The 13,690-nt window shown below is 43.9% G+C and overlaps 1 protein-coding gene across 2 annotated transcripts; it reads right to left on the bottom strand.

The window, feature by feature from the left end:
- Nucleotides 1–413: 413 nt before the first annotated feature.
- On the bottom strand, nt 414–11,297 carry sap130a (Sin3A-associated protein a). Of its 2 annotated transcripts, none has more exons than XM_030434121.1 (21): nt 11,150–11,297; nt 10,321–10,448; nt 9,969–10,234; nt 9,016–9,180; nt 8,799–8,925; nt 8,571–8,686; nt 8,356–8,480; nt 7,337–7,484; nt 7,154–7,244; nt 6,926–7,030; nt 6,658–6,799; nt 5,416–5,531; nt 4,883–5,182; nt 4,629–4,800; nt 3,970–4,068; nt 3,509–3,864; nt 3,175–3,417; nt 2,972–3,097; nt 2,758–2,861; nt 2,472–2,585; nt 414–1,828 (listed from the first exon to the last, which is right to left on the bottom strand). In XM_030434121.1, the coding sequence occupies exons 2-21, from the start codon at nt 10,430–10,432 to the stop codon at nt 1,670–1,672; spliced, it is 3,186 nt and encodes a 1,061-aa protein (XP_030289981.1). In that variant the 5' UTR covers nt 10,433–10,448; nt 11,150–11,297; the 3' UTR covers nt 414–1,669. The 2 variants fall into 2 exon arrangements, with proteins under 2 accessions (XP_030289981.1, XP_030289982.1); XM_030434122.1 differs by lacking the exon at nt 11,150–11,297 and adding an exon at nt 10,832–11,079.
- Between the last annotated feature and the right edge of the window lie 2,393 nt (nt 11,298–13,690).

Here is a 13,690-nt window from a genome sequence, read left to right as displayed (position 1 = left end):
TGAAACACTGTTTTGCTGAGAAGCTGCAGAAATGTTATGTGAACTACAAAACGTCACGTGACTTTCAATCAACATGGGCGTGAAGAGATAATGAATTAATTTTCATTTTTTGGATAAGCGTATCCTTTAATACTCGGCTAGTTAGTCGAACCTTCTGAAGGTTACAGGGATTAGTTCCATCGTCAGTGCTAGTGTTGTATTTCTGTGCATTAGTGTAAAAAAATAAATATAATATGCAACACAATTATGAGAACAATCATAAATCTCACAAAACCTTTAAATCTCACTATCCGTCCTAACGTGTCTGAGGTCCGTTTATCCAGTTCGGTTGGCAACAGAATTATTTTATGACAACACACAATTAAAAAAAACACATTATAATAACAAATAAACGGAAAACAAACAAACCGAGCAACATACAAGCTTAAACGTGGTATTGTTTAAGTATCTTTACTATAATTACACAGACAAAAACAATGTACAACAGCCGAACGTTTCAGGCTCACTTCATCTCATAATGTCATTATCGTTACACTCTGCAAAATGAAGCGGCACACATCACACAGCACAAAATGTTTCACCGAGTACAAAACATGAAAAGAACCAGGTCAATGAAAAACCAAAAGCACATTTACAGTGATTTACATGAATTCAGTTCACACGAGGATACTCTGTCTGGCAAACACTCCAAATGAAATATTGTTTTTAAACCACCATGACCTCCATTTACTTTGGATTAAGTAGAAGACTCAGAGCAGCTGAAATGTAAAATTAACTTGGCATTACGCGTTATGCTGTGTTCTCACTTTCAGATAATCATTTTAGGACCATCAATCCTTTAAGAGCATTTTTTTGTGTATCAATTCAATTTGCCACATTTAGGTCCTCTCCTAGTGTTTCCTTTTTAATATCTTGAACCACACAAGTACTCCATCCTCTCTTACATTACATACACATGTGGCTGATAATGGGTAACTGCTACTAAATAAACAAGTTTGAACTATAAAAATCCGGGCGCAGGACATTCGGAGAGAAAAAGGGAAGCAGTGAATCTCGTCTTTGAGTGATATTTTGAGAATATTTAAACAGCACGTGAAACCGCGTTCACACATCCTCATTCATCTCATGTACACGGACAAAATGAAGGAGAAGAGCACGATTGAGATTAGTCTGTACACACAGCTCACTACAGGACGATTAGGATTTAGCTCACTAACTCTCAGGGTGTTTCAGCTTCTCTGAAATGCTTTCATGGATTCACTGCACCAGCATTTAGTGCCAAAAAATTTAAAGATACACCATGTGCCACTCCAAACATTGTCTTTAAAGCAGAGGCAGGAATTAAAGTTAGTAAAAATGGTCTCTTCAAAACATGAACGAAAAGAGGGGAAGCGGTGACGGGGCCGTCCAGTTGGCCACTCTGATGTGACCGACGATGCTCCACGCTCAATATGTGCGTTGGGTCATAATGAGAACCTAATCCTGGTGGGCCTTTCTTTGCTCTTGAAGCCCTCCCGTCACTTCTCTCTGCCCCGCTCTCAGGCAGATCGGGAGGCTGCGAGTGATTGTGTGCGGGCAAATCATAGCACCAAGTTCTGAGCAGCTCCTTCACCCCTTCGGAGCGGGGAGGGTGGTGGTTTGTCGACAGAGGTGGAGGTCCTTGCCTCGGTTATGCCCGCTCTTTACGCTTCAGTTTGGAGGACTTCTTGACGGCGCCGTTTTTGTTGAGCAGCTTCAGCACTTTCTCCTTATGGTCGAGCACTTTCATCATGGTGTCTCTGGCCTCGGTCACCTGGTCCATCACCAGCTTACAGCGCTGCATGTTACCCTGTGGACGAAGGATTGTTATTGATTAGTTGTTCTTAAATGTGAATATTTTCTGGGGTTTTTTGCTCCTCTGACAGTAAACTGAGCATCTTTGGGTTTGTGGTCGAAACAATTAAAACCTGAAGACGCAACCTTAAGCTTAGGGGGAAAACTGGTCTATATTTTTAACCATTTCCTGACATTGTATAGACCACACAACTAAGTGATTAATCAAGAAAATGATCACCTGATTCGTCGATAATAAAAAGTAAACATTAGTTGCAGCCATATGTCAAATAACTGATTTTCTGAAGGTGTTGTGATCGGTATTTACAGCTGCTGAGTCATTTGTTTCCACTGTAAACATGACAAGGAAGGAAGCAGCAGCAAGTAGAAGGACTCTTAATATCTGTGCCCCTCCTTTTTTTATTCATTTATTTATTTTCTAACATGCATCCACAATTGCAGATATTTTACATCTCATGGATAAAAGAATGATTGGCACACATCATTTTCAAAGTGAATCTGTTTTGTACCAGACCAGATTGTTTATATCAGTAAACTAAATGTGCTTTCAGTTTATTCATATGAAAAACCATGATAGGCTAATAACTGAGCAGAGAAATGCTTATTTTTGAGGTCCTGGCCTGCAGTAACAATATTACCTGTATGAGCTCGTTGATTCGGTGAAGGTCATCATCGGATCCTGCCCTCTTCTTAGGAATCAGGCCCTCTTGAAGGGTGGAGAGGCGGCTGTACACGTCATGCTCCAAACTCGACTACAGATCAAGTAACACATTGTGTTTACAGAAGTACAATCAAAATATGACAGTGACGAGATGCATTATTATTACAAGGAGTTCAAGGTGAGTCTCAACTTTTAATCAGAACAACTGAAGATAAAACAACACTGCAGTGTTGGATTTTGGCAGGTCTGAGGCCAGCACTCACCAACTGCCTGAGCTGTGCTGCACACAGGTGAATTTTCCAGCCTTGTGCTCTGCATGCCACTCCTCTCTGGTTGGCCATATCCTGTAAGCTGCCCTTCTTCTCCTCTGTGAGAAAGGCATGACATTGTTGTTTAAAAGAAAAGCAATCATCATTCATTCTCATTAGCTGCATTAAGTATTTTGTTTTTCTGTCTGTGAGCAGGAACGTTACTGACCTTTGACTCGGATGTCGCTGTACCTCTGGAAGTGGTGGTAGGCGGCCTTCCAGGGGTTCCGATAGTGCCGCAGAAGAGTGACCGGTGGTCGAGGCCTGACTGGTACATAGCGCACTCCTTCCTCATCTGCAAGACAAAAACAAGTGTTGAACAACTGAGTGCAGATAACACATCACTGTACTAACGGATAGAACTGCACATACCAACATATTCCCTTGGTGGGGATTCTCGTCTCTCAGCCCTGCCGGTGATGGGCCTGCCTGGGGCCTTCTCTTCATCTGTGCTGTTGGTCTCCACCATCTCACTCTCCTCTGTTGAAATAACATGCTGCTGCTTGCGGGGCTTTTTCCTCGGGGATGCTCCTGGGATGAGGTCTCCCGTTGCAGGGGCGTTCAGGGTGGAGGCCTGGGTGGTGAGGGCGGGGCCCGATAAGTTTGCATTGGGGTCTGGCGGGAAAAGATAAACAGTGTTTAAATATGTGTTTATTTCAGTTTCCTTACATCGATCGTTTTCACTGATGCCTGCCATTCTCCTCACCTGGTTGGGAGGTGTCCATGGCCTCCACCTCCTGCTTTATTTTCAGATCTGGGCAGGCGGAGCTGAGAGCAGAGGCTGCAGTGCTACTGGCTGCAGGCTGAGTGGGCGAGGCCACAGTGTTGGCCATTGAAGCGGGAACAGGGGGAGTTACAGCCATGGCTGCTGGCAGGGCGGAGAGGATGGAGGAGGGCTGGGAGGGTGGTACAGGCCCCGGCGTGGCGAGCATGGTGGGGATGGCTTGGGCGAGGTGCTGGGCGTGTGAGGCCTGCTGCTCTCCTCCCTGAGAGGGCAGTGCTTCTACTGTGGCCATGACAGGAGGGGCCACCGCCATGTGAACCTCTGCTTTGGGCTTCACGCTGAGAAAAGGCGAAAGTCTCGGATTACGAACGTGTATTAGAAATTCTTATGACAGGATGTTAACAGGAATGGAAGTGCTGTGATCACAATGACAGAGGACTCACCCTGCAGGTCGGGGAGATCCGGCTCCTCGCATCCCACTGTCAATTCTGCCACTACCAGGTTCACTGGGCTGGGCGGGGATCAGGTTCTTACGTACACAGCTGAAACACAAAGAGAGGCAGGGTTTGTTCGATTAAAGCACAACTTTCACCATCAGATTTGAACTTCACAAGTTTCTGTCAGACTTCATTTGGAGAATCTAAAGCTGTCAGACTATGTGCCCCTGAAAGGTGACATTTAAAATGTCATCTGATAATTACTGCACACAGCTGCGGTCTAAGACACATTTCCGAGGTAGGTCTAATTTTATGACTGGGCTTTGGTTTGAAAATGAGGCCATGGTTAGAGTTACCACAGTCTGTACTGATTCAAGAAATAACAAGAGATACTCAGCACAGACAGATTTAATCTTAGGCCACACACAAGGGAATTATGGTGTTAGCTGAGATATAATCTGCTGAATAACATTCTCTCATTGGCCTCTGTAACAATCCCCTTGATTGACAATTTCTTCGTTATTTGGATTATGGTAATAAACACATCGATCTGAAAAACAGGTGGTACTCATCAGGTTCAAATAAGCTTTTTAAGACACGTTTGCGTAGTTTAGACTTTGCCAACTCTGACTTGGAGCACACACTAAAAGTGGTTTTCTACTCACCTTTCATTAGCAGGTTTCTTGCGGAGGATGCTGGGTCTAGGGGAGGAGACCAGGGTGGGAGCTCCTCCCACTCCACCCTGGGCATGTGCCTGCACCATGGTAGCTACTGGCTGGGTGGTGCTGAATGTTGTGCTGATGGGGCTCGCTACATAGCCATCAGCCAAAACAACCCCTGAACAAAACAGAACAGGCATCACAAACGGCTCACAAACACCACGTTGTTCTTCTGGAGACAGTACAGATTCAGTGTTTACCAGGTTTGGCTTCAGACTGCGCCTGTTGCTGCTGCTGCTGCTGTTGTGTGACTATTGGCGTCTGCTGTATTCCTTGTGTGGTGATTGGTGCAGACGTGTGCAGGCCCTGCACTCCAATCGGTGCTGGCTGGATGCCCTGCGCTGTGATTGGTGCTGGCTGGATCCCTTGGGTGCTGATTTGTGCTGATGGGAGACCAATTCGATCCACTGCCATCAGCTGCATGTGGTTCAGATGGACAGTGGTTGCCACGCCTACTCCAGCTTGGGTGGGCAGTGCTGAGCTCGGAGCTTGAGGAGTAACTTAACGAGAGGGAATACAAAGTTAAAATTAGATCTTTATTCCGTTAAGATACATGTTTAACCCTAAAGTTTCACACATGTGCAGACTTCAGCATGTTTTTGTCAACATGTCAATTTGTGACAGTCAAACCTTTAGATTTAGTAAATTATAAAGTTTATGCACACTATGTTCAACAGTCGCTACAGCAGTTGGCTGGGACTGCAGCAAAACAAAGTTGGTTAGCGGTGCTTACCAGGATACTGGCGGATGGTGGACACGGAGCTGCTGATGGGGGTGTAGGTGTGCGTCAGGGGGTATGACGAGGAGTACGCTGGCAGGAAATACTGGAACTGCACAGGAACCGAAGGCCTTGAAGGAAAAACATACACATGATTAATCCAACTCATCATTAACTGAATACACTTTCTGTTCTATTCCAACAGTTGATCACCACGTTGGTCCAGACCGAAATAACTCAACAACCACCGAGTGGATTTCCATGAAATTGTTTGTGGGGCATTTATGTCTTCCCAGCAGGATGAATCATAAGAATTTAGGTCATCCCCTGACTTTTTAAATAGTGCCATCACCACATCAATATTTTAACTAGAAATTCTGCTAACATACTAAAACATCAACATGTTAGCATGTCACCAAGAGCATGACTGCATGCTGACTAAGGCAACAGTGCTGCTTTGGTACAATCTCAGAGATGCAGGTGTGGCTTTAAAGCCATGTACTTGTTGCTGAGACATGAAACTTCTAATTACTGGTAATTATTTACCTTGATATTATTTCCAGTTCAGTGTGCCAGCCACATTTTAGATTAGCTTAGGCATATATATGTGTATGTAACTCAGCTGTTTTCAGCCCACAATGGCACATTTGTGGAGAAAAGCAAACAGAAACGGTGAGTAAGTGACCAAGATGACACTGATCTTTCTACAGAAATAAAACTCTCAGGTGTTCGTGGTAGGTTAAAAAAAACAGATAGCTAAAATAAGTATTCTTAAATTCACAAACAATTATGAGAATACAAATTCCTCTAAGTTAAGTCCCCTACACATCAGGCCAATGGTAGGCTGCCAGCATTTTAAGGGGTATAGTCAGTCCCAAATAGGAGCAGTTATAATAACGAGAAACACTTTTAAATGCTGCTTAATTGTAACAAGTTTGTATATCAGCAGAAGGCTGATTCCTTCCATGCAGGTGCAGAACATACAAGTGTTTTGGCGGTCAGCTGTAGTCTTCTCAGTGTGTTCAAGTGCAGCTTTTTGTCTGAACAGAGGCAACAGGAAGGGACGCAACAGTTGGCTTTTGTCGAAGGTAGTTCTGTGATGTCAGAGACTTTACACTGGGCTCTTCAAACAAAAACTGATTAGGTTGGATGTCTAACACTGTCTTCTTATGACCCAATAATCATCCATTTCACAGATGTTTTGTCCGGGTGTAACAGTGTCAGTGAGAGAGACTCAGTTTACAATCTTGTGCTCACCTGTTGTCACTTCTTGCTTCCATGGTGACAGGGTTGGGAGACGAACGATGGCCTGGAATGGGGATGAGGTTGGTTCTCTCTCCGGGATAGTCGGGCTGCACACGGGATGAAGAGTGGGCGATGGGCTGAGGGACCACTTTAGCTGTGAACAACAGAAAATCAAAAAAGGTTGAGAGAAGGATTTACCCAAAACAAACTACCACAACCACATCCTGCTAATGGAGCACACAAAAGCGCTCCAACCAAAAACATAAAATAAAGAACTTACCAACAGGGATGGCTGAGGTGGTCACTGCTGTAGCATGTGAAGAGTGTGACGCCATTGTCATGGTGACTATAGTATTACTGGTCATCTGCGTGTGTGGCACAGAGCCTGAACAAGTAGGAGACAGGTTTTTAATATTTCTGAGAGAAGACTGACTTATTTGCACACAGAAAGTAAGATGTTTTTTTTAACTAGCTTGTAGATAATTATAAAAAAGATAAAAATCTATACCTATTGTTGTGGTTGATGGCACAGTGTTAGTGGCAACAATTGGTGCCACAGTCGCTGCAGCTACTGGTGTCACAGGACTGAAGATTGGTTTCTGTGGGAGGAAAAATGGGACCAATTATGTCAATGCCACTTATTAAAATGAGCCTTCACCGTTGATGCAGGCAGTCATCAAAAGGCAGTAACCTGTGTCATGGTGTGCGGAGGCTGAGGCTTTTGAGAACCGATTGCAGGGTGAGACGGCAGTGTGATCCGTGTGGCGGTGTCGCGGGATGTCTGAGACCTCTGAATGCTGACTGTGGCTGGAGGGGGGTGAATGGTCAGCCCTGGACGCCTGGAAGAAAATATTACTGCATCAACTGAGGCACAGGTACGGTTTGCTAAAAGTCTAAAAGGAAGGGTCATCACAGAAAACACAGTACAAAGTAGATTTTAAATGTTGATATGTTCACACTTAACCTCTGTCAAGCAGACACAGCTTTGTTTTAGGGGATCACAAGCCACAGTGGCTATAAATAATTTTTCTGTTGTCTTTAATGGAGACCAACTGGTTGTAAACAAGATTAAAACTTCATCGTCTTCCAGGTATCGCTTCTGTAAAATACTACACAGAGAGCAGCTGGGAGATCTGCGCTGAAAAAATTGACTGAAAGCAGCTGATGTTTCCTTAAATTCATACAAATATCTAAACAGACCAGAGGGACAACATGTAGCTAAAGTTAAGGTTGTGTTCTTTTTCATTTCTTTCACAATGTGGCCCTGCACAGCACTTCCCCTTGTTGCCACAATTACGTCTGTGATGGTCAATTGACTGCACAATGATAAGTTAAAGATACAGGTGTTACCGCACAAGTTTTGCAAGTAAGGCGACATTTCTCTCACTATGAAGCACACACAGAATCTTTTGAAACTTTGTTTTTACTTACTGCTTTAAAAGCACTGGAAAAAGTGCTTAGGCAACAAAAAAGCAACACATTAAAGAACACAAATGGCTGTTAAAAAACTGAAGGATAATAGAAGATAAAAAATGTTCATGTTGTCACACCGGGGGCAGCTTCCCGTATCTGATCGCCACAAAATTGTTTAACTTTGCTGTAAAAAATCCATCAAATGAAAAAGATGACCGGTCTTTTATGAATTTCTAAAATGTATGCATGCAGCATCTCTGCTCAGGGCCTAGTTGATAAACTTAGACTGCTACTTACCCATGTGCTACCTCTGCAGAGTGTGTGACTGATGGGCTGATCACCGGCGACTGAGTTCTACTGGCTGAAATGGGGGCCACCACAGTTGGAAGCACCGCAGTAGACGTTGTTACAGCAGGGCGGGACTGTGGACAGAGAGGGATGACACTGTTAAATACACTGTTTCAATTAAAATATAAAATAACACTATTTTAAATGAAAAATCCTTAATTCACCTGAATAGTCTGGTGGATGATGTGCTGCACTGTGGGCTGGCCAGGGCCTGCACTGGCTCCAGTGGCTGGCCGCAGGACAGTTTTGGAGCTGGACATCACCGCTGCTGCAGCAGCCCCTGCGCACAAAAAAACAGATCTGAAGACATGCATTGCTGTAACAAGACTGCAGTTTCAAGGACAAGCAAACATTTGCTGACACACTGTCTTAACACAGTACATCATGCATACCTCGAGGTAAATGTGATGTGAAGGTCTGTGGAGGGACCGCAGGGGTCCCGATCTGCAGTGCAGGAGCACTGCCCCTAATGATCTGAATGTTAGCTGGCATCAGGTGGTGTAAGCTGCTGGAGTGACCCTATAACACAATGAAACCAGCCATAATCTTAAGTAATCACCAAGAAAGAGACAATAACATACAGTAACAGCCAAAGTACAGCACACTCACCTGCTGACCACTGATAGTAGCCACAGGAATAGATGGGGTTGTTGTACTGCTCTCTATGGTGACAGTAATGTGACCAGGCACCTTGGGGGGTATGGGGATGTGAGCCTGATTGGAAGCTGGTGCTGGGGCAATAAGACGACTTGGCATTGGGGACTTCAGAACAGCCTAAGAAGACAAGAGGCAAATACATTTCTGGTTATCAAGAGGTTTTAGAAGCAGAGCAATGCCAGAAAAAAATCAGCTTTTACTGAAAACAAAAAATTGCAATGTGAAATGTTGCAGTAGAACACTTAGATTTTGAATAAAGTCACTCTAAGATCAATTTGAACATGGCCTGAAAAAACCTGAAAAAAATCCTACCTGTATCTAATAAACTAGTTGAACATTTTGTGAAAATATATTTTCAGTTGCAGGACGCATCGTTCCAAATCAAATTCCAAAACATAAAATGCAGGAATGATGGAAAATCTCTATCAAACTAGACTTAAAACAGGAGTGTAAATTGAATTGATCAAAGGTTATAATTTTCCTGTTAATTCCTTTGCCCTCCCACATCTTATCTCAGATTTCAGTGCTGGACCAGTTGACACTAAACAAGCCTGAACAGACACTTAAAAATGAAACTTCTCCAACTCTGGACTCAATTGCTACATGTAAAAACTGTTTCAAAATGTAAGTTTATCAGTACAGACTGAGTCCTTATTAACCCTGACTCATCACAAAGATTGGTCCATGTGAACTTTTCACTCCAGACAGGTTATCTTACATGAACCAGCGATACTCCAACACTTTCTGAACGAACAAACCAACCTCATTCAGCCGCAGGTAATGGTTGTCTAACTGCAAAATGTACTTTATCTAATCGACTTTACGTATGTTCTAAGTGTGTAAAGACACTACAGATTGTAATATCAATATGTGCACAAAACTTCAGTTACAGATGTAATCTTCACCTTCATCTGTCCCTCAGTGAGAACTGCAGGCTGGCCCTGTGGGAGGTGGACAGAGGGGGCAGGTACAGTCACAGGTGTGCCAGGCTGGATTGGCACAGTTTGGGGAGCAGCTTGTGGCTGACCATGTGTCTGTACTTGTGGGTAAGGTCTGACCACCATGGTCTCCTGCTTGTCATCTCTGAACGCCAAGGTCCCCCCACCCCCGGCAGGTGGATGATCCTGCTGCCCGTGATCAGCATCCCGGCTGCTGTCCGCATCCCCACCACCTGAGGAAAAAAATAGTGTCATTCAACTTTTTCTTCCAGGTCACATATCAAGTATCCCGCTGGTGTTTTCAGTAACAATTACTTGCCTGATGCATTTGACGGCTGATTGACAGACACCAGGTTTCCAGCAGCAGAGATCTGAGGTACTCCCCCGGTGGAGGCAGGCAGCCCGTGTCGGGGGAATTGCTGGGAGCTCATTTCAGCTATTTAAGACCTGCAACAATGATAAGATTTTACATTAATTCCAGAACTACAAACACCGGATATATCATTATTGTTCAGGGGCGAGTTAAAAACTGTATTTCGAATATTAATCATGGCAATATATGACAGTAAAAGCAAGACCGATTTAACCCGAACAGGCGACGCGGGTATATAAACAAGCTAATGCGCCTCTGCAGAATATTATGGTCACCAGCTAACGTTAGCAAAGAAGCAGATCGATAACTTTTGCGTTGATAAATTGATGTCGATTAAAACGGACATCACTATAAAAGAATGTTACTATGGAAAACAAGCCAGAAACATTAACGTGGACCTTTGTTTAACGTTACATGGGCAACAACATATGCCAAAACTGCTCGACAACAACTGTACCGTTGCTGGTCTTTTATCAAATATGTGCCTGTACAACAACGACTTCTCGACTGCCAACACAAGAGGGACAAAACGCGATGGCTACTCGGTCAGATATTACTCGCTATGGTTACTGGTTTTGTTACGGAAACCTTAAAACTAAAAAAAGCTACCTCGTTAGCGAGCTAGCTAGCAGCAGGCTAACGTTAACGTTAGAATCGCTAACCCTGGTGTCGCCTGTTTTTCAAGCTAAATCCTGAACTTTCTCGCGAGCACAACGTCGTAAACTTCCGAGGGCTGGACAAAACAAACACGCTTCGATGTGTGTGCAGATGTTACCGTTTCGTGGAGTTACTAGGCAATGGTCGTTTTGTGGATTACAATTTTTTCCATTCGTCTTTTCTTTTTTCCAACATGTAAGCCGGAAGACCGCTGAGCAAGAACCGGACCCCTCTGTTTTTATCCGACCAATCAGAGGAGAGACTACGAGGCCGCTGACGAATCAGAGTGCCGGAAATGTTCTGACCAACCGAAACAAGGGGGGGGAGGAATCTCGAGGGACCGCTCCGACCTGCAACACAAGTGTCACGTGGTCAACGGAGGCAGTCGAGCTAGCGGTGAGGCTAATCTGTTAGCACTGCTAGCTGGCCGCTATTAGCAGTGACGGAGACTGTTTTTCACCTAATGTACAGTGTTATACTGTTCTTACACTGCTTCCCATCGTCACCACTGGCTTTATTATTGGAATTACAAACGATAAATGGTTAATATTGTGTTTGTAACGCCACCGGAGCAGCCTGCCGATGGCTTCGGCTATCTCCGTCTGTCACGTGATCATTGCTTTTCAAGTGGAAGGGGTCCCTCCAGAGTCTCCCGCTAACAAACTGATCGGAGCTTTCTGATTGGCTCCTGCAAGTGGACTCAAAGTTGAGCCCTCCCAGTAAACAAGTCTGACTGCAATACCTCCAGTTAAACACCAGATGGCAGCAGCCAACCACAGAAATGTGTCAGGACTCAACTTGTTCCAGTTTGTTGAAGGCCTCTCATCCTTCAGGTCAAACTAACTGGAGAAGAGTTGCAGGGTTTTAAACTATGTGTGGGAGTATCCTTACAGAGTCGTCTACCCAACCGGACTTCATGTTGTTATGGCAAGGTATTTATTTACATTTAGGGTATTTAGCTTTTGTCCAAAGTGACTTACAGAACTTCATACAAACATTCATACACTGATGGCGGTGGCTGCCATGCAAGGTGCCGATAAGCACATCAGGAGCAGTTTGGGGTTCAGTATCTTGCCCAAGGACACTGTGACATGCAGACCAGGGGAATCGAACCAGCGACCATCCTATAACAAGACGCTGACTCTACCCCTGAGCCGTAGCCACCCTATTAACACCATTGTGATGGATGGATGATCAGTATATGGGGGCAGCTGTGGCTCAGGGGTAAAGCCAGCGTCTTGTTATCGGAAGGTTGCTGGTTGCTTCCCCTTGTCTGCATGGCAAAGTGTCCTTGCGCAAGACTCTGAACCCAAACTGCTCCTGATGTTCTGGTCGGCATCTTGCATGCAGCTTTGGCTCAAGGGTAGAGCCAACGTCTTGATATCGGATGGTCGCTGGTTAGATCCCCCTGGTCTGCATGCTGAAGTGTCCTTGGGCAAGATACTGAACCCTAAATTACTCCTGATGTGCTGATCTTGCATGGCAGCGACCACCAACCAGTGTATGAATGTAAATACGTCCTTAACAACTCTGTAAGGACACTCCCACACAGAGTTTAAAATCCGACAACTCCCCTCCAGTTAGTTAGAACCGAAGAAGCCTCTTGGATGAGAGGTGCAAGATCTTCAAGAAATTGAAACACGTCCGGTTGCCTACGATTACAGCACTTTGACTTACCATGACCTGGATGACATCATCAACATTAGGACTCCACTGTATGACTCTACAATTTTGACCAACAGCTGAAGTGTGTGTATGTGTGTGTGTGTGTGTGAAGGAATATTCTCTCACTGTCACGGTGTAGGACTGCAGGACTGAGCCATGGTTAATGTCATTGGTAACATCTGTGCTTTGCCTGTTATGACAATTCATAATGGCTTTTCAGTGTCATTTTCCACTTCCACTGAATATTTCAGATATTTTTTCACTCAGTTCACTCTTCATGACTACACAGGCAACCACAGTATCATTATCAGTAGCCTACATTTGGGTTTACATTAGTTTGTATCCGTGCAAGATAGTATCAAGGATCATGTTGTTGCTGGTCAAACTGTGTGTATGACTGCGTGCTTTATTAGATTCCCTGTTTTTCTGGGTATTAGACAAAGATATTAAAATTATGCATGGCTTTCAGTTCCACCATTTCTTGAATTATTCTTATAAATATCTATGGCTATCTTCACATCTACATGCCACAGCAATCAGTATGTAATATGTCACTGAGTGGTTTTAGAGAAGTATCCTGCTTGGGGCTTGTGCACTGTAGGCATTTTATTCAGAATTAATGCAATCAATTCTAAACAGTGCCTCCTTCTAAAAGGAAATCAATATGTTGACTATCAACAACTACTAAAATGTCTTTGGTTCTTAAGACAAAATATCCATGCATATATAGTTCATAAAACAAAAACAGAAATTCAACTTTACTAATAAAATGTGATATTAAAACACATTTTTTAGTTAAAGATTTTACATGAATGCATCAAGAAAAAAAGCTGTTTTATTTCAGGTCTCAAATTCTTTCTTATTTTTCTTCTGTACCACCTGTGTCTGTTGTTTCATCTATTCTGAATCTCTCAAGATGTGGAGAAAAGAACAAAGCACTTCTGCTCTGCTTCTACCAATAGTGACTGTGATTCATATCGTAATATGGCTGACC

Source organism: Sparus aurata, chromosome 11 (assembly GCF_900880675.1).
Source record: "Sparus aurata chromosome 11, fSpaAur1.1, whole genome shotgun sequence".
NCBI lineage: Eukaryota > Metazoa > Chordata > Actinopteri > Spariformes > Sparidae > Sparus > Sparus aurata.
The sequence above is the reverse complement of the archived record's forward strand: the minus strand, read 5'-3'. Positions and strand labels throughout refer to the sequence as shown.